Source organism: Ruditapes philippinarum, unplaced genomic scaffold (genome assembly GCF_026571515.1).
Source record: "Ruditapes philippinarum isolate M1 unplaced genomic scaffold, ASM2657151v2 ctg1655_1_1_1_1, whole genome shotgun sequence".
Lineage (NCBI taxonomy): Eukaryota > Metazoa > Mollusca > Bivalvia > Venerida > Veneridae > Ruditapes > Ruditapes philippinarum.
The window spans coordinates 1-19360 of NW_026865771.1; the positions used below are offsets into that span (position 1 = coordinate 1).

Consider the following 19360-nt stretch of genomic DNA (forward strand, 5'->3'; position numbering starts at 1 on the left):
TCTACCGTATAAATACTGAAAACTAAAATAAAGTAAGTCTATGATCACATGCATATAGGAAATTATGATATGCGAGTTTAAAACAGTTCCACTGAGGTAAAGAACCCTATAAAAAGAAAAATGAGGTGAAAAAAATTATTTGAAAATTTGCACCCAAGTCAATGGTCAGACCACATTCTAATGGACATGAATCTCAGAAAATATAAATTCAATATTATAATTTATTAAAATCAGCTGAATCTTTTTATTCAAACTTCTAAAGACCTGATTTTGAATAGCAATGTTTGGAAAGGCCTATACTTCTGTCATATTAGCGGTTCCATTGTGAATTAACGGTCCTAGGGTAAATGATATTCCACTGAAAATCAAATGAAATAAATTATTTGAAACAGTTTCACTTCCATGGTCATTTTGGATGACAACAGAACTACATCTTAATGGTACATGAATCTCAGAAAAATATTTCCAATATCATCATGTTTAAAAACCTCAGCTGAAACTTTTTATTTTCAAACTTCTAAAAAGTACCTGATTTTATGAAGCAATGTTTGGAAAGGCCTATACATCTCTGTCATATTAGACGGTTCCATGTCGGGATTTAACGGTCCTTCAGGGTAAATGAGCAATCCACTGAAATCAAAATAAGATAAATTATTTAAACAGTTCACATTTCCATGGTCATTTTGGCAATGGACAACAAGAACAGGTTGAACTGGGTGCTGCTAACCGAGCAGGTTTGGACACAGAAAAGTATACCTCTTGAAGTGTAAGAGTTATGTCACTGACAAAGTTCAAAGTGTAAAAATGAACAAAGGGCAATAACTCCAAAATTAAGCAAGGCAGAGTTAAAGTTCTTTTGCACTGCTCTTCTATTTAATGAGATCAATCTACCTACAAACCTCTTATGATTTAAGAGCTATGTCTCGGACAAAGTTCAAAGTGAAAAAAAAATAACAAAGGGCAATAACTCAAAAATTAGGCAAGACAGAGAGCTCTCTCCACCTACAAAGATTCATGTTGATATCTCTTATAGTTTTAGAGTTATGTCCCAAACAAAATTCAAAGAGTGTAAAAACGAACAAAGGGCAATAACTCAAAATTAGGCAAGACAGAGTTATGGTTCTTTTGCACTGCACTTCTACCCAAGGAAATCTATGTACCTATAAAGTTTCATGTTGATATCTCTTATAGTTTTAGAGTTATGTCCCGGACAAAGTTCAAAGTGTAAAAATAAATAAAGGGTCATAATTCCAAAATTAGGCAAGGCAGAGTTACGGTTTTGGTGCACTGCACATCTATTTAATAAGATCAATCTACCAACAAAGTATTATGTTGATACTTCTTGTCGTTTCAAAGTTATGTCCCGGACAAGAACAGCAGGCGGACGGACATCCTTACAAATGATACATTGTGTGACTTTTCCTTTAATCTTTTTAGCCACACAAAGCTTAAACAAGAGGGCCATGATGGCCCTGAAATTGGTCACCTGTATATAGGCCTCTGAGCCAAGGCCAATTTTAAACCAGGGGCTTTTATTTGGACAAACTTGGTAGACACCCATTAGAAGATGTTTCATGATAAATATCTTAGCTCTAGCTCTTTGGGGTTTTTATAAGAAGATTTTTTAAGTTTTTACTATATACATACAGGAAAAAAAAACAATGACTCCACCCCCCCCCCCCCAGGAGGGGCCAATTTTGACCCCAGGCCTTTTATTTCAACAAACTTGGTAGACATTCACTAGGAGATATTCCATGCTTAGGATCTAAACTCTAGCTGTTTGGGTTTTTTATAAGAAGATTTTTAAGTTTTTACTATACACACATAAGGAAAATCAACGACCCCTGGGGTGGGGCCAATTTTAACCCAAGGGCCCTTATTTGAACAAGCTTGGTAGACACCCATTAGAAGATGTTTCATGCTAAACATCTTAGCTCTAGCTCTTTGGGGGTTTTAAAAGAAGATTTTTGAAGTTTTTACTATATACTAGTACATAAAAGGGAAAAACAATGACCCCATGGGGCGAGGCAAATTTCTATCCCAGGACTTTTATTTGAACAAACTTAGTAGACATCCAAAAGAAGTCTTGAAATGGTGAAAATGTACTTACCAAGCTATAGCTAAACTTGGAATGGTGAAAATGTACTTACCAGACAATAGCTGAACTTGGAATGGTGAAAATGTACTTACCAGACAATAGCTAATCTTGGAATGGTGAACATTAAAGCAGGATCACAGTAATCGATCATGTCTTGTGTCAGCAGTGACTCCTTTAATGCCCTGTAAATTGTTTTGAGAAAGACATTTAAAAATTAGCCTAAAATCAGACATCAAATTGTATTCTCTAACAATTTCATCTGTATTCGAGAAACTTATTTCTAATATGTAACAAATATCTATTGTTTGTTTTCACAAAATATAATGCTAAGTGTCTTATTAACAAAAGATTTGTGGTTCGATTTGTGAATCAGAAGTGTTGAATCGTGGAACAGATTGGATCTTCATTTATCCGATAATATACACCCCTACCCAGGTTTATATATTAAGCTTTTAGCCTTGTAAGTTAGAAGTGCTAAAACAGCATACTTTTGTTAAGTGATGGAATGCTAAGGCAAGTTAGACTGGCAAAAATTGAACATAACAAATCTTTAATGTTATGGGAAACTGAAATGAGAAAAATGTTTTATTATGGCCAATTTCATGTTGGGACAAGTTTTGTGACAGACGGACAGACAGACAGACAGTGCACAACTAGACTTGGTACTGATCATTCCTGTAAAGTTTGGATGAAATTGCACCAGTAGTTTATGAGGAGTAGTCTGTACAAGTTTTGTGATGGACGGACAGACGGACGACGGAGAAGTGATCCCTATATGTCGCCACTACTCCGTAGAGGCGACACAACAAGAGCTCTATGTAAGACTGAATGCTTACCACTACTATCACTGCTTGATAGTAGAGAAGTTATAGGTACTGTGGCCAACATGTTTGATAATCACATAGAACAAGTGTGTGTGAAGTTTCAAACCATTCCATTCAGTAGTTTTGAAGATACCAACTTGCACGTAGAAACTAAACCAAAGTGTGGCAGAGACGCTGGGATGAATAATATAGCTCTTCGAATAGTCAAGCTTAAAACAACAACAAAATACTGAAATGTTACAATAGTCAAGTTTACCTCTGCACTGTTTCTGAGAAGAGGACAGTAACTTCTTGCAGGAGGTCATACTCCTTCATTGTCTTCACAGGAACCATAGCACTCACATAACTAAATACAATTATTGTATAATTATACAAGTTACATTACAAACTATCAATATTATAACTAACTTTTGATATACAGCTTACTTAAACGTAACTTAAGCCTCAGAAATGAATAAACTTTTCTTTCCACAAAAAGGGCAAAATGTATTTAAAAATGTTGTAGCAATGAATGAATTGTAGGCCAATGAGTTACATTTTGGAAACAGTAACAGAACATCAAGAATAAAAGGCTTTTGATTATATAAAAATACTGGAAATTTTAAGACTTAATGGGCCTTTAAAATTGAAGCCTTACTTATTGTATGTTTTAAAATATTGTTTTTCATTTAATTAAAGAGTTCAAAAACTCTAATTTCCTATTTAATTTTCAAGTTAAAAATTTAATTAACCCTACATGATATCTTTGATAGCAAGACAAAAATTATTCTTACAAAAACAAATAGCAAATTCATTTAATTACCTCAATTCAAATTCTGCAAACAATTTGTCAAAAATCACCAAAGCTTCTTTAATCTGAAATATACAAGTTCAATTTCCTTACATATTTATATAAAATTTACGACAAAGTGTCAAATCATCATCCAATCAGGAACAAAACCTATTATTTTAAACAAGAGGGCTATGATGGCCTTGGATCACTCACAATTTTTATGATTCAATGTTATTGTCAGTAATGGTTTGCCAATTTTTTTTTATAAAAGTTGCATAAATTTTAAAATATTTGTAGATGTCTGCTACAAAATGCTAAATAAATAATGACAAATATCTGATTTATTGGCATCGAAGTTTAAAATGTATTTTCCTATATGAATTATATAACTAATGTAGAGATCTACTAGGCAATGCTACATGCCAAATATCAAAGCTCTAGGCATTCCGGTTTTCAAAAGAAGTCTAGTCTGACACTTAAATGTATTTTCCTATACAAGTCTATATAAACTAAGGGATCCCCAGGCTTGGCCAATTTTGATAGCTGGGGTATGATTTAGTAGAAACCCTGAAATAGTTAGGAGGTGATAAGTGTTTAAAGAAATTTTAGATAACAACTGCCAACTAACAAGAGCTGTTGAAGGAACAGTGCTATTCCTAAAACACCTTGATAATGCATATTTTCCTAAGTTCAAAAAGGGCCATAATTCTGTTAAAATCCATGTTATAGGCCTTGGACAGAGATCTCTTATTATGCATTGCTCTTAAATAAGTGTGTTCAGTTTCAACCCATTCCCTTAAGTTGTTTTCAAGATACTAATTTGCAATGCAAGAACATAACTAAAGTATGATGAATGTGAACAAAAGTTGTCCCTATTGCTGAAAAATGCCTAAAAAGGGGCAAACCTCTATGTGTTCACTGCAGCGAAAATTTATCTTGACCAGAGTTTTGATATAAAATATTAACATGCTAAATATAAACACAACAAGTCAAATTGTTCAAAGGTTATGTTTTAGAAACCAATTTTTATTTAAAGAAGGAAGTTCTAACGAGACTGTACTTACATGTATGTTGCTTCTCTATTTAGCCATATAAAGGAAATAGCCACATAAAAGACTTATGGAATGAATGACATCAAATAGAAAAAGTACAGTTACCTATTGCCCCTCTAGCCACATTAGTATCCAAATGTAAGCTCGGACAAACATATAGAGAGATAAAGCCATAACATAATACTTCCTGAAGGTTGTAAAGCATATAAAAGGTTCAGCAAAGTAGATGCTAACAGAGTGGATAAGGACAATAGATCTGCTTCTGTTTAGAAAAGAGAAGTTATTATAGTTTTATTTAATGACTGCCTTTCTTCCAATTTTCACAATATTTTTAACATACTCGTTCTGTGTATTCTGTACAGCTACGTAGACACTGGTCTCTGAGTACACCACGTAAACTTTCCAGGTTTTTAGTTAATGCCCGAGCCAGTGGCCTCATGCTTGCACTTTCTACCTCTCGGTTTAAGATGCTCGAACCTGCTGCAAGACACTGAAAAGGATAATTAATGTATAATACAATTTTGTTCCAATGAAATAGTAAGCATAATATTTAAATAAGAATACAGTAACATTCATGAAAGCTGCCAGATATATAATGTAGTTAAACAAAGCTACTAACATGTCAACAAGAGCTCTGCAGAGGCTGGTCAACACATGCCCTATGGTAAATCTCAAAGAACGTATCAATGACAAAAATAAACATACCTTCAAAATAAATCCTTTCAAAATAAAACAAATAATTGATTCATTCTGTGGAAAATTTGCTAGAAAATGGGCATAACTCATTCAACAAGAGCACCGCTAGGCGGAGCATTATATGCCCGAAAGTGTTTTTTTTTTTTAATAAGGATGAAGCATTTATAAGACATGGGAATTAGCTGTTCATCCTATAAAATTATACAGCTGTAGGTTGATTAATACTTAAGTTATTAATAATGACCTTAACCTTTGACCCCAAAATCAATAGGGGTTTTCTACCTGATATGGACAATCATCCTAAAAAGTTTGAATATTGTTGGCCAATTGGAACTTTAATCATGCTCTAGAAACTGTTTTCCGTATTAAGGTAAAAGTGACATTGACCTTTGACCTTGTGACCCCAAAATCAATAGGGGTCTTCTACCCAATATGGACAATCATCCTACGAAGTTTGAATATTGTGGGCCAAATGGAACTTACGTTATGCCCCGGAAACTGTTTTTGGTTTTAAGGTAATTGTGACCTTGACCTTTGACCTAGTGACCCCAAAATCAATAGGGGTCTTCTGCCCAATATGGACAATCATCCTATGAAGTTTGAATATTGTGGGCCAAATGGAACTTAAGTTATGCTCCAGAAACTGTTTTCAGTTTATAGGATATAGTGACCTTGACCCTTGACCTTTTGACCCCAAAATCAATAGGGGTCTTCTACCTAATATGGACAATCATCCTATGAAGTTTGAACACTGTGGGCCAAATGGAACTTAAGTTATGCTCCGGAAACTGTTTCCAGTATCAATGTAATAGTGACCTTGACCTTTGACCTTGTGACCCCAAAATCAATAGGGGTCTTCTTCCAAATATGGACAATCATCCTATGAAGTTTGAACACTGTGGGTCAATTGGAACTTAAGTTATGCTCCGGAAACTGTTTTCAGTATCAAGGTAATAGTGACCTTGACCTTTGACCTTGTGACCCCAAAATCAATAGGGGTCTTTTGCCCAATATGGACAATCATCCTATGAAGTTTGAACATTGTGGGTCAAATGGAACTTAAGTTATGCTCCGGAAACTGTTTTCAGTTTTAAGGTCATAGTGACCTTGACCTTTGACCTTTTGACCCCAAAATCAATAGGGGTCTTTTACCCACTATGGACAATCATCCTATGAAGTTTGAACATTGTGGGTCATTTGGAACTTAAGTTATGCTCCGGAAACTGTTTTCAGTATCAAGGTAATAGCGACCTTGACCTTTGACCTTGTGACCCCAAAATCAATAGGGGTCTTCTACCTTATATGGACAATCATCCTATGAAGTTTGATCATTGTTGGTCGAATGGAACTTAAGTTATGCTCCGGAAACTGTTTTCAGTTTTAAGGTCATAGTGACCTTGACCTTTGACCTTTTGACCCCAAAATCAATAGGGGTCTTCTACCCAATATGGACAATCATCCTATGAAGTTTGAACATTGTGGGCCAAATGGAACTTAAGTTATGCTCCGGAAACCAAATTGCTAACGGACGGACGGACGGACGGACGTACGGACGGACGGACGGACAGACAGACAGACAGACAGACGGACGCCAGGGGGTATAACATAATATGCCCTTTCGGGCATATAATAATATGCTGATTGGAGCAAAAATCAAATATAACTTGTGTATTGATATGACATACTTTACATGCCAAATATACAAACAATCACTGATGTCCTTCAAAAGCTATGCTGTAAAAACCAATTATTTCACAGAAAATTTGGTTAAATTGGACTTATGTGTGTGTTTGGGTTTGTTTACCATAGCCACCGGAAAGAGACCATATGGACAAACATGAAATTGGGCTTAGCTCTACATATAGCAATAAAAAGTAAAACCAATAACTGTGAATAATTTGCTTAAACATGGGTGTAACTCATTAAAACTTTTTAAAGGTTGGTTGGGAGCTAAAATCAAACCCTGTTATTTGATATGACATACTTACATACCAAATATAAACACCATCATTCATATCCTTCATGTCATCCTTAAGAAACCATTAATTTCACAGACAATTTAGTTAAAAAGGTGTATAACTGTATCAATAATTAGTTGATTCCAGCTGACTTTTGTTTTGATATAAAATACTTGCATGTCAATAATCATTACCTCTGCTCCAAACCAAAGTTGTCCAGCCAAGCTATCCTGAAGTACATCATCAGGAAATTTTACACGAAAATCACGATTAGCTCGTTGCCCAGGAATAGCATCGTCCATTATCTTCTGTATAACAGTAAGTACCCTATCTTGACATACCCGCAGCTGGTTCACAAGCATAGTGCAGCGTTCAGGATCTTTACGTCCATCAAAACTGTCAAGCTCTGCAGCCACTATATTCAACTCCTCATCAGCAAAATAAAACTGTGCCAGTAGTGTGTTGTCTGTTTTCTAAATAAAACATTCATAAGGATTAAATGTCTGACAATATTTACAAACCTGTCCATCTATACATTTTACAAGAAATAATCAAGAACAACTGTCGTAAGAGACGGTGCACCTGACTAATTAAATACTGGATGCAGTGAAGGAAGACAAACTATGGGAAAAAAATCAATTATGGTACATGTATACCTGTAAATATATTTCCGTATCAGTATATATTAAAATATTTAAATATAACATAAAAGATAATTTACATCATACAAAATGAAAATTTAAATCTACAGCAGACAGTAAGGGTTATTTTTGCATATTTTGACCTTTATAATTATAATAATTTATTTGCTAGAAAAAGTAAAGCAAGTAATTAAGTCCCATGGTATTTTATACAGGGATTTTTTTTTTGGTTATTTTATAGCCGTTATTGGGTCATATTCCCAATTGAACATAGTATATTATTTTCCCAATCCACAGGAAAAAATTCCCAATTGAAAGTTTGAAAATAAGGGCTCCTTCACTGTGATAGTGCTTAAATGTTTGAAGATGCCAAGATGCCATCCTAGACAGTATTCCATTTAATCACTGTAAAATTTCAGTCATGCATTTTTCCCCAATTTTTAACAAAACACCGCTGAAATTCCCAATTTCATGGGAAGGGGTCATGTTCCCAAAATCATTAAAAAAAAATCCCTGTGTTTCTTTTTTCCAGGCTGCATAATTTTAAAAGTATTTGTAGATGTCTGCTACAAAATGCTTCATGACAAATAATCAAATATATAATATCTTGGCATTGTAATTTCACATTTAAAAGAAGACTTAATTCATTTTACTATGTAAGTCTCTTTATAAACTAAGTGACCCAAAAGGAGGGCCAGTTTCGACCCAATGGGCATGATTAAATCATTTATAAAACTTTTGTAAAGGACCACAAGGTCAAGCTTCATGCAAAATATCTAACTCTGTGCAAAGATCTTTCAGAGAAGAAGATAAATTTTCATTTAACTAAATCTATGTAAACTAAGCAACCCCCAGGGTGGGGTCATTTTTAAACTGCAGATGTATGACTAACCTAACATTTGTAACATCCACTAAGCAATGTTATATGCCAAACATCTAAGCTCATTGGCATGATAGGTTCATGAAAGAAGACTTAAATACAGTTATTATACAGATGTGCCTCCAAAGAGACACATAAAAATCTCGAGACGCATGGAATCAAAATACAGTCAAACCTGTATAAGGCAGACAGTATTCGGAATTTGTAAAAGTGTCTCTCTTAGGCCATCCTTAAAAAAATGTTTGTTTGCAGTAACCCGACTCAGAATTTTCAAGGTGGGTAGGTAGGTCGATTTTTTTTTATTGAACTGTACTCCCAAATAAACATGGAATTTCAAAATGCTGGACAATATAATTATGCTTTGACAATCTGGTAACAATTAATAAATTGATACTTGCATTCTAATTTAATAAGAACTACATTTTATTTCTTCTATTAACCTTTAAAAGAATGAAAATAAAGCACAAGGCATAATTTTCTGATTCCAAAAAAAATAATTTTTTTATCCAGACCATGAAAAAAAATTTGAGTAGAGGCAAATTTTGTGAGTCGGTTGCGTTACTGCAAACAAACATTTTTTTAAGGATGGCCTTATACAGGTGGCTCTCTTATCCAGGGCTGAACTCTGGCTAGGAAAAGTGACTATTTTTAATTATTTTTTAGATATGACGTAAAACACCATGATTTGCAATGATTTCAGTTTTTATTATGTAATGTTAAAAATCTAATGTCTTTCAACTCAACTCCGTAAACTTTAGGAAAAGATATTAATTACGTTTTATTCATACAAAAGGAAATTAAAAACAAGTTGTTCTCAATACAAACGAAGAAATTTGCAGAGTAACGCTTTGATTTGCAACAATAAATAGCTACCACTATACGATTTATGTGACAATGATTATGCAAACAAAGAAAGGTCATGCCCCGCGGCGTGTATTAGATTGATACCGTGTACATATTACACATGTATGTTGACACGTCTTCAAAACAATCGGATTAGCGATTATTAGACATTGAAAGGTATAGATTCAACTTAATAAATTGGACAGCTTAAATTTTGCTTTGCAGTTAGATTTCGTTAATGTGGTTAATTTAAAAGAAATTTCTACGCACAATTATAATTTCACTTTACTTTCGTTTACTTTCGAAAATACATGTATATCAAAAACATTTTACTCAAACGAAACACATTTTAAACAAGTTATTTTTCAAACTTACAAACAAATTTACCGACTACTGGTAAAAATTAATGTAAAACGGTACGAAAACGGTATGGTACAGAAAAAATATTGGATCCAAAATGGCGACAAACGTTCTTGTACTGGCCGTTTGATCTGGTAATTTTGGCTATTTGGGGATGAAAATGGGTGGCCGTTGGCGGCGTTGAGCAGGTGGCCGTCTTAAAAGAGACAAATATATAGTAATTTACATTGGGGTTGTCCAGAGCAGGTGGCGCTTTTATAAAGGTGGCCGATCGGGCAGTTTTGACTGTATGTACATCCCATTTGACGCATGCAAATCTGGTAGTTTTAAACCCAAATTATCATGGTTAGTGACTTGTATGTACCTTTTTATTAGTTAAATTACATCAGTTGAATAACTTAATAGTTGTAAAACCTTTGCGAAGGTTCAGTTTCCGTGCACATATAGCTAGGCAGCATTTAGGCCAAATAAAAAAATATGTCTGGTTCAGGAAACATTGGCCAAAAAATTAGGAGGGTAGGGATTTTCATTTTTTTTTTTGAACGTCATAATTTCCATTTTCAGATGTGTTGCTTGCATATAACATACTTAAACAGAGATTGTAATCAATCAATGCAAACACCATTTTGTAACTTCCAGCATAGTGTGTTTCACTGTAGTCTCAATAAGAATGGTATTGGTAAAGAATTATATTAATATGATCACTGTCAACAAGTTAAGAATGATACTAGCAAACAGTTTAGTATCTTTTCGCTTGAAGCAGCTCTAGTAAATGAATCTCTTTTATCAAACAAATGCCTAAAACATGTTACTTCACCTTCCAAAATGTTGCCCCTTGGATCGTCGTTGACATCTCACACTTGACGTCGTATAATACAATAAGATTTTTGAGATTGGCCAAACACTAAGTTGATTAAAACAATGCATGTACATGTATATAAAAGTTTAATAAGTAACTCATATCAAATGTTTGTAACAATGAACAGCAAAATTCATTGCCTTTTCATATTCAAAAATATTGAAGCTTATTAAACTTTTCGTACCCAAAAAACTTTGTAGCAAAAATCAAAAAAAGTTTAGGGTCGCCGGTAAAAAAATAGGGTAGGTCGGGTTCCCTGAACCAGACATATTTTTTATTTTAGCCTCAGTGAAAGATTGTGTACAGCTTCACACGGTGTGTTAGAGAATCATCCGATCTGCTATTATTTTATGGAATAGCTTCAAAAGGGTGTGTCACAGGGTATAATAAATAATGAACTCCTGGCGTAGGTTCGTCAATTTAATATATAATACGAAGATAAAGCCTAAAAACATAAATACATGATTATAATACAAGTTAATTAAAACATACATAAAATACAACAATACAACAATTGAACGATGTAAATAAGAATTATTTCAAGTAAATGAATCAAATGAAAATAATCTTAACACAGCGTCTCAATAAATAACTTAATAATAAGTTATTTCCAAAAATTCTATTAAGTAAACTTAAAGAATTTATGTACTAAGTAGAATAGTATATCTTAACTCGTAAGAGAATAAAGACGAAGTGAAGTGAAGAAGGAAAGTTCGCGGGAATTTGGAAGAAAGGAAATGTTAAAAACCAATCTAAAACTTTCTCTCAAAACTCTTTCATACAACGTACAAAACGATTGGACATACAAAAACAGTTCACAAAATTGCACGAGAAACAGACATAGTTGAATTGTTTCGGCCGTTTCCGTGAATTTCCGCTCATAAGCGTACGTTACGGAACCATCCGATACAATACAATAGCAGACGATAACAGACGCCACGGAGACAAACGATAATCGACGCATGCGCGGACATTAAGGAATACTTTTCCCGCGACTAAATGACGAACAGTGCACGGCAAAATGAACAATTAACATAATAAATAAAACGACCCGTGACAGGTGCAAATCGAACTTAACTTTTATAAGATTAAATGTTGATTAAATAACAAAAGAACAATTAATTTACATGTGTGTCTTGGAAACTGAGAATTTCTCCCCCTCTTTGTGAAATATTAGCTCTTCTGGCGATTATAAAATGCTGGTGTTTGGCGTCAAATTTTTGATAAACATTAATAAAACCTTGTGTGTATTTTTTTGGGGGATTTCAAATTCTTTTTCTCTACTACTTAACAGATTTGAAAGTTACTTTTAACAAAAATAGGTGCATAAAGATCGCCAAAATAAAAAAACTTTGAAGGCCTTAAAATTTTTTTAGAGTAAGACAATTTTCATGAGCGGGTCGGAGCACAACAAACAATTTAAGGATAGCCTTGTGCAGAGCTCTTGATTGCCACGGTCGGGTATCCAGGTTTTGACTCGTGGAAATCAGTAAATGCACAGATTTGACACATGATAAAATCTGCACAAGAGTTTATTTGCCACATGGGAATTTTTAGCTATGTATGTTTATTGCCTGTGCACTGGAGCGTGACTTCACCCGATGCAACTTGACAGCACTAAAAATAGCTCTAAACATCTGATGAGGTGTCAATCATTGATTACTTTTAAAGCAGTATTATGTTAGAGTTCCTGTAATTATATTTGTTATTTCTTTTTTTCATATTAAATACTTTTAGTCAGAAAAGCTTATTTTATTCTTTCACAGTAAAGGTGCAATTCAGTGTTTTTTCTTGTTTCGTTTTTTTGTTGTTGTTTTTTGTTTTGACACAAGAAACATGAAAATTTTGGTCAAAGAGTCTTTGACTCGTGAAATTCTGACCCTACTGAGATCCCTGCATTGTCTATTAATTCATATGCAAGTAAATTTACATGGTCAGTGTGACGTTTCATATAGTTACTGTCAAATATGGTTAGACCGATTCCAGGTGTAAACTTTTTAAACTCGCTGATTATAAAGTGGCAGGTATCGTTTAAGCTATGCTCAATTAATTGTAATGTTTCCATTGGCGAATTAGAGGGCAATATGTCCTATGGATGTGCATATCATGTTACAGAAATGTGTTAATTGCAGTCTATATCGGCAGTTACTGTGAAGTTCAAGTTACATCTGGAGGTGAGGATTAAATTTATTGACAAGCACTGTGTGATATGTAAAGATCTGTACATGTACTACATTGTAGTACAATGTAAGTAAAAAAGCGCACCGAAGTCGATTTTGCTTTGATGTTCAAACGCAGCGATGTTCAGAAACTTTTGGCAACTAAGTAAGTCACGCAAATCCAGACTACCCAAAATATGTCGATCCGACGGACATGTGAAAAATTTTGATTAGGTCCAACGATTCTTTATTCCAGATCAGTCTGACCCAAGTAGCAGGTATACAAAATGGCCTCGCTAAAGGTGTCAAACCGGGGAAAATACAAAAATCTATGTCATGCCTCATGGTAGCGTGCAGAACAGCAGTAAATGGATTAAAGATTAGACCTGAGACAAAATTTTACGAAAAGTGGAAGCAGGACCATGAATGGTTGGTGTACAACATGGAGGGGGTGAAAATGCCCTGTAAGGACTGTGCCGATTTTCACGGCGAAAAAATCAAAACTAAAAAGGTCTTGCAACCACAAGTTTTCCTTTGATTTTGTTTTATTTCTATCAGTCTGACTGATTTCCTTTCGGTTTGGCAGATTTTCATGGTAATACAGACCAAATGCCTGACACTTTTATTTCACTTTCGGGAAGTCTGCAGATCACCTAATTGCAAGAGCCCTGGTATTCCAATGATGGAACAATCACGGTAATGGAACAATCACAAATTGCAACTTAAGAATAATGGTCAACATGTTCTGATTTTATATGGAAGCGTATCATGAAATAACGAATGAAACCTGTAAAATAACAAATAAACAATGATTTTATCTGATTTCCCAGTTCAAGCTTTGCACACTTTTAGAAATCTGTTTGTCATCGAGTTTGTCCATGGTGTACAAAGGTGATAAAACTCGAGAAGAAAATTTATTTAATTCACAAAATTATGCTCTTGTTGTCTACATTAGGTAAAACAGTATTTACATATGAAAATATTTTGTATCTGTTGCTTAAAAATAGAAAGTTATTTATTAAGTAAGATTCTTGTTTTTATTTTACGTCAAAAATTAGTCATCACTCCTGTTATACTTGTTTTTATCTAGGTCAGTTAGAAGTTGAGATTAACCAACGAGATAAGTCTACGTACTTTTGGCTTATACAGCCATTTCCTAAAAGAATTCATATTGACAGGTTAAGTGTAATTTTCACTCATCATCACATGATTTTTACAACACCATTTATGAAATCCATTTTGTTTCAATTCATCAAACAACTCCCGTGCTTTCTCGTTTACAACGTTATTTCCTGTTTTAGAAATTAACCTGACGAAATTTGACTACCACAAAGGAACAAAACACGCGAAATATTTTAGGCCTAACGTGTAAATAATTTGAATCATTTTTCGTTTAATAACAGCTTAAAATTAATTTTCGATTAATAGGCAAAAAACTACCTTAAACTAATTTTACCGTAAAATTCTAAATTGGAACTTAATAAATTATGTCAGTCACAGAAATTAACTAATCTGAGACAAAAAGGTACCTTATAGTAAGCCTTAGAGTGTTGAATTTTTTTTCAGGGTTGTAGTAGGGATCCAGGGGCAGATAGGGGTGGGGTGTCCAAACACCGATACTGCCACCTGTGCATGTGGTCTCCCGCGGCTTCTGATATTCATGTGTTTTTCGTGATCGGTTTTCATCACAGATTTTGTTTGACAAAGATTCTACACTTCGTTAATAATTTTACCGCCTCTCCCGTAATGTGTTTAATTGTTGTTTTGTGTTATTTTTGTTCTGCTTAAATTAATTTGTTTTGCTACTTATTTTTCCGCTTGGTTGCTAGATTTTTTTTTAATGTATTTAGCCTTGATAACTTCATTTGCATCTATTGTATTTTGACAAAGCATCGTGTGTACATATTGATTAGCTACAAGACTCAGTATTGGACTTGATTTAACTTTGTCTTGATTCAGTGCCAAACGTATTTATCATTAATATGAAAGTAGGCATAGCCTATGTAACGGGGAAGTCATTAAATTTTTAAAAGATTAAAGATATGATTTAAAACAGTAAGATATGTTTACTTTAGACAGATCAATAAACATATAATTTGCTGAACAAGATCGTTGCACTTGTGAAAAGGTGTTAACTTGATTTTTTCTTGTGTCAATTTTACTGTCTTTTACATATGCAAAATGTTTAAACAACCATAAAACAGAGCACTATTAGAATATGCCTGCAGCAAAATACATGTTTTAAAATCATAACCCTAACCCATAACTCTCTCATCTAAATTCTAACCCATAACACTAACTGTAACCATACCCTTAAAGTAATTTAAGTTATTTTGTAGAGAAACATAAATATTGAAGAAATAATTTTGATTAAAATCATATGTTAAAAATAACTACAAACATATTTTAAAGTGCAGCCCCAAAACAACAAACAAAACCAAGAACTTATTGAACTTCATGAAACTAATAACAATCACTTACTGTTATATATATGTTGTGTATTCATCTGCTCAGAATGCTTGTACTTTTCTTTACAAATTGTGAATAAGTTGCGCAACAAATATTGGTAAGGTGATGTACATGTCTTTCTGTTCATGCTGATAATACTGGGAAAAAAGAAACGAAGAGTAAAAATTAAGATATTGTTTTGTTAACAAAAGATTTATACCGGTTTAAAATGTAATGCAATCGAGAAAAGGAAACTAAAAATTAAATCAATAGGAGTAAATTAACTGATACTCATAGGTAAATATAGTTTATTACCTTTAAAACACCAGTGTATGATGCAGCCCAATAGTTGGAGGAATAAAATGGTATTACAGCATAGTATTAAAATTTTTTTTTTCTTTTTTTTTAAATAAAGTTAAACCTAATGTTATTCGGTTAGTGACTGACATATCACACACCAAAAACCTTAGGTACATTTATATATATTTAAAGAACATTAATATTGATTTAAAATTGTCATTGATTGCAGTTATACTATTTTGTTGAATATTAAATAGTGCTTAAAGTCACATTAGGGGACATCAGAGTTGTTGCATGTATCATTAACTTTCAGAAACAATTTAATGGAATTAAGTTTAATAATGTTTGCAATGTTCACCTTTTAATTTCTGTTTTGTTTGCATTACTCTTGAGTAACCCACATTACCTGATTTTCAAGAAATGATTATATTAGCAAATAGGGGTGTAACAATACGGCAAAAACTGTATTGCAATATATTGCCATTTTGCCAAAGCGTATTGCAATATATTGCAATACGTAATGTCGGGTACATGATTTGATGAAAATATGGAGAAACATTATATATTATTTTTAATGTGTATATTCTTAATGAAATTTAATAAAAATGTAAGGACTAAATAGAAAGTAAAGTGTCACACAATTTGATAAACAAAACAAGTCACGCGTGACCTTTCACATTTGGGCCGCTTATGTAAATTATGCGGGCACTTTGACTTAAAGTGTACTAGTTGTGTGATATTTTCATCTTACGTTTGGGACAATAAAATTTAATTAAAGATTTTATGCGAAATTTATACGAAATTATAAGGCAATTAATTGAAAATTACGATTTTCATAAAATACCAGTTTTCCAAAAATTGAAACAGGTTACGAAATTAATTTTTTCATATTTCAATATATCTGAATATCAGTAAACCGTTACACCCTTATCAGCAAATATTTTTGTTTAATTATTTTTAAATATTTTAGTTCTTTTGAAATCCCATGAGTTTTCTTTTACATCATCTTCATCATCACTTGAACTTGAAATTTGGGGATTATCATTACAGTCTGATGCATCACAGTCATAGCTTGTTTTCATGTCTTTTTCTGTAGCATTACACATAAATGAAAACCATTTGTCTTTTAGAAATCTGTTTGCATGGACACCGTCATAAAGATTCTTATATGTAAACGACATTACAGATTTTTTATTCTTATTGTTCCGTCCTCGTTTTTTAGATTTGAAGATCATGAGATCTCTATCCCAACGTACAGAAAATAATTTGTATTCCAAATTTAGTTTCGATATTTCAGAATTTATGTACTTTATGTCATTTTCTAATTGCTTTTGTTGTAATTGTTTTTCGTTTCTGGAAAATTTACTGTACAACAATTTGTTAATATTTTTATTATATTCCTCATACAATGTTAATGATACAGGTGGTATGTGTACAAGCTTAAATTTAAATCTATCAGAATTGTAAGTTTTGTAAAAAAATTGAATTTCTGACAAAAATTCTTGTAAATCTTCATTTCGTTTTACATATTTCACTTCAGAACCCCCATTATGGTTGAATTTGGTTGTTAAATTGCAAATACCTGCAGCCAAAGATATATATATATATATTTGAATTTGGTTTTGATACAGAAATTTGATCAATATTTTTGTTAACATTTTGCATGATAGACTGAATGGTTCCTCCAGGCATGGTAATTACTGATGTGTTTTTGTTTCCTCTATTGTACAAAAACTGCTGAAGGCAAATGCCTCTCGAATCTGTTGCATAAATGAAATGTTGCATCTGAAATATTAGAAAACATGAAGTACTGAAACTGATTTAAAAAAAATCTTATATGTGCATTAAATAGTAAATGCATACTTATCAAAAGTATAAATATGCATAATATACAAGTTAACAAAAAAAAAATTCAGCAGACAATAATAGTAAAGAGACTGAATTAAATACAGTCTAAAATTTTGTTGTTCAGAAAACACCTTTTCTGTTGTTTTTTTTAGAAATACGTAAAGGACGGTAGTAGTTGACTTACCACACACCGTACAATTTTTATATATTTTAAAATTACTTTTTAAAGAGAAATTACATGCTCGGTATAATTAAAAAGTTCTAATTGTCAATAATGGTTTATAATACAGATACAGATGTTGTACATATTTTTATTTAATATTCATTTTTTTATGATCCAAGAATGTTTTGTATTGGGATATTACATGTTAAATATATTTGAACTTTATCCTTGTATTTAAAAAACTACTGATACTTAATTGGTTATTGTGACATGACCCACATGTTACCTATAATTAATGGCTGAAAATGTGTGTTATTATGCAATAAAAGACTGTTGATTTTCTAACTTTAGACATGTGATGATTTAATCATTAGACATTTAATGTAACCATTAAAAATGCGATACCTTGAAAATAAGTATGGAAACAAATCATGGGTAATTTAGCTTGATATCTGGTTAGAATCGGAATAATATAACCCAAACAGTGATTTTATCGCTGGATAAAATCATTGTTTGGGATATATTATTTCTTAAGCATGAAATAAAAATTGTATTGAATATTTTATACTGGCAAGTATGTTACTGTTTGATTATGTAAATTGCATTGAATTTAATGAGTTAAGAATAAAAGTTGTTTGTAGCAGAATATTGTCGGTAGTAGCTGACATGCCACACACCGATTTATTCTTCTAATAAATGTTGTGATGACTTCATTATTTGATGAAGGATATTTTGAAATGTGTCATTGTTTATTAGGTATTCAAAGTGTTTTCTAGTTTTCAGTTCCAAATTTGATAAACGGTTGATTTCTCTTTGTCTTGCTCTAATTGTAGGAGTGTCTACAGAATGACAAATACGATCTTCATTTATAAGAACATCTGGATGCCAGGCAAAGTCGGGTGGGGAGTACTGATCTCCAGCAGTTTTAGCTACTGATAGTGCAACAAATAATGCACCTGGATTTCTGGATTCAAATGCATTGGAACCAGGATCAATTACAATATATCTGTTGATTTCACCTTGTCCAATAGTCATTCCTTGACAGCGATGTATTGTAGTCCCCCAACCAAGTCTAAGAGGAATTTGTTTACGTTTGCATCCATGGCAAAAGCATTCTATTCGTCTTTCAATAGGGACTATTGGCACTACTTTAGAGTCTTCTTTGGTGAATGCTGGACCTGAATATTTGTTAAAAACGACCATCACTACATCTGGAAGTGAGTCAGTGGACGTCTACCAGCTAAGTAAATGATGTCTTTGATGATTCCCATTGAGCCATTGAAAAGTCCATATTGAACTTGAATGTTGCTTGTTAGCATAACTTTTGCTCCTTTGCAAAGAAACACAGTATTTAGTAACCCTCCTGCTTTATCTGATGTAGCAGATTTTGAATGTGGGCCTTTATTTATTGCACACAATTTTGCCACAGGTGCATGTTCATTAGCTTGTAAAAGTTGGG

General features: G+C 33.0%; 1 protein-coding gene across 1 annotated transcript; it reads right to left on the reverse strand.

Moving 5' to 3' along the window:
• Positions 1-494: 494 nt before the first annotated feature.
• LOC132730244 (lateral signaling target protein 2 homolog) lies at positions 495-14423 on the reverse strand. Its single transcript, XM_060716124.1, has 7 exons — positions 14277-14423; positions 7595-7873; positions 5087-5236; positions 3725-3777; positions 3179-3268; positions 2191-2280; positions 495-630 (listed from the first exon to the last, which is right to left on the reverse strand). The coding sequence occupies exons 1-7, from the start codon at positions 14310-14312 to the stop codon at positions 510-512; spliced, it is 819 nt and encodes a 272-aa protein (XP_060572107.1). The 5' UTR covers positions 14313-14423; the 3' UTR covers positions 495-509.
• Positions 14424-19360: the final 4937 nt, after the last annotated feature.

Coding starts and splice junctions, on each gene's coding strand:
- LOC132730244 (XM_060716124.1), bottom strand. CDS start 14,312: ATGAATTCTTTTAGGAAATGGCTGTATAAGCCAAAA. Junction 7,874..14,276: donor AATGGCTGTATAAGCCAAAA/GTACGTAGACTT, acceptor TGTTTTATTTAG/AAAACAGACAACACACTACT. Junction 5,237..7,594: donor AACTTTGGTTTGGAGCAGAG/GTAATGATTATT, acceptor TATCCTTTTCAG/TGTCTTGCAGCAGGTTCGAG.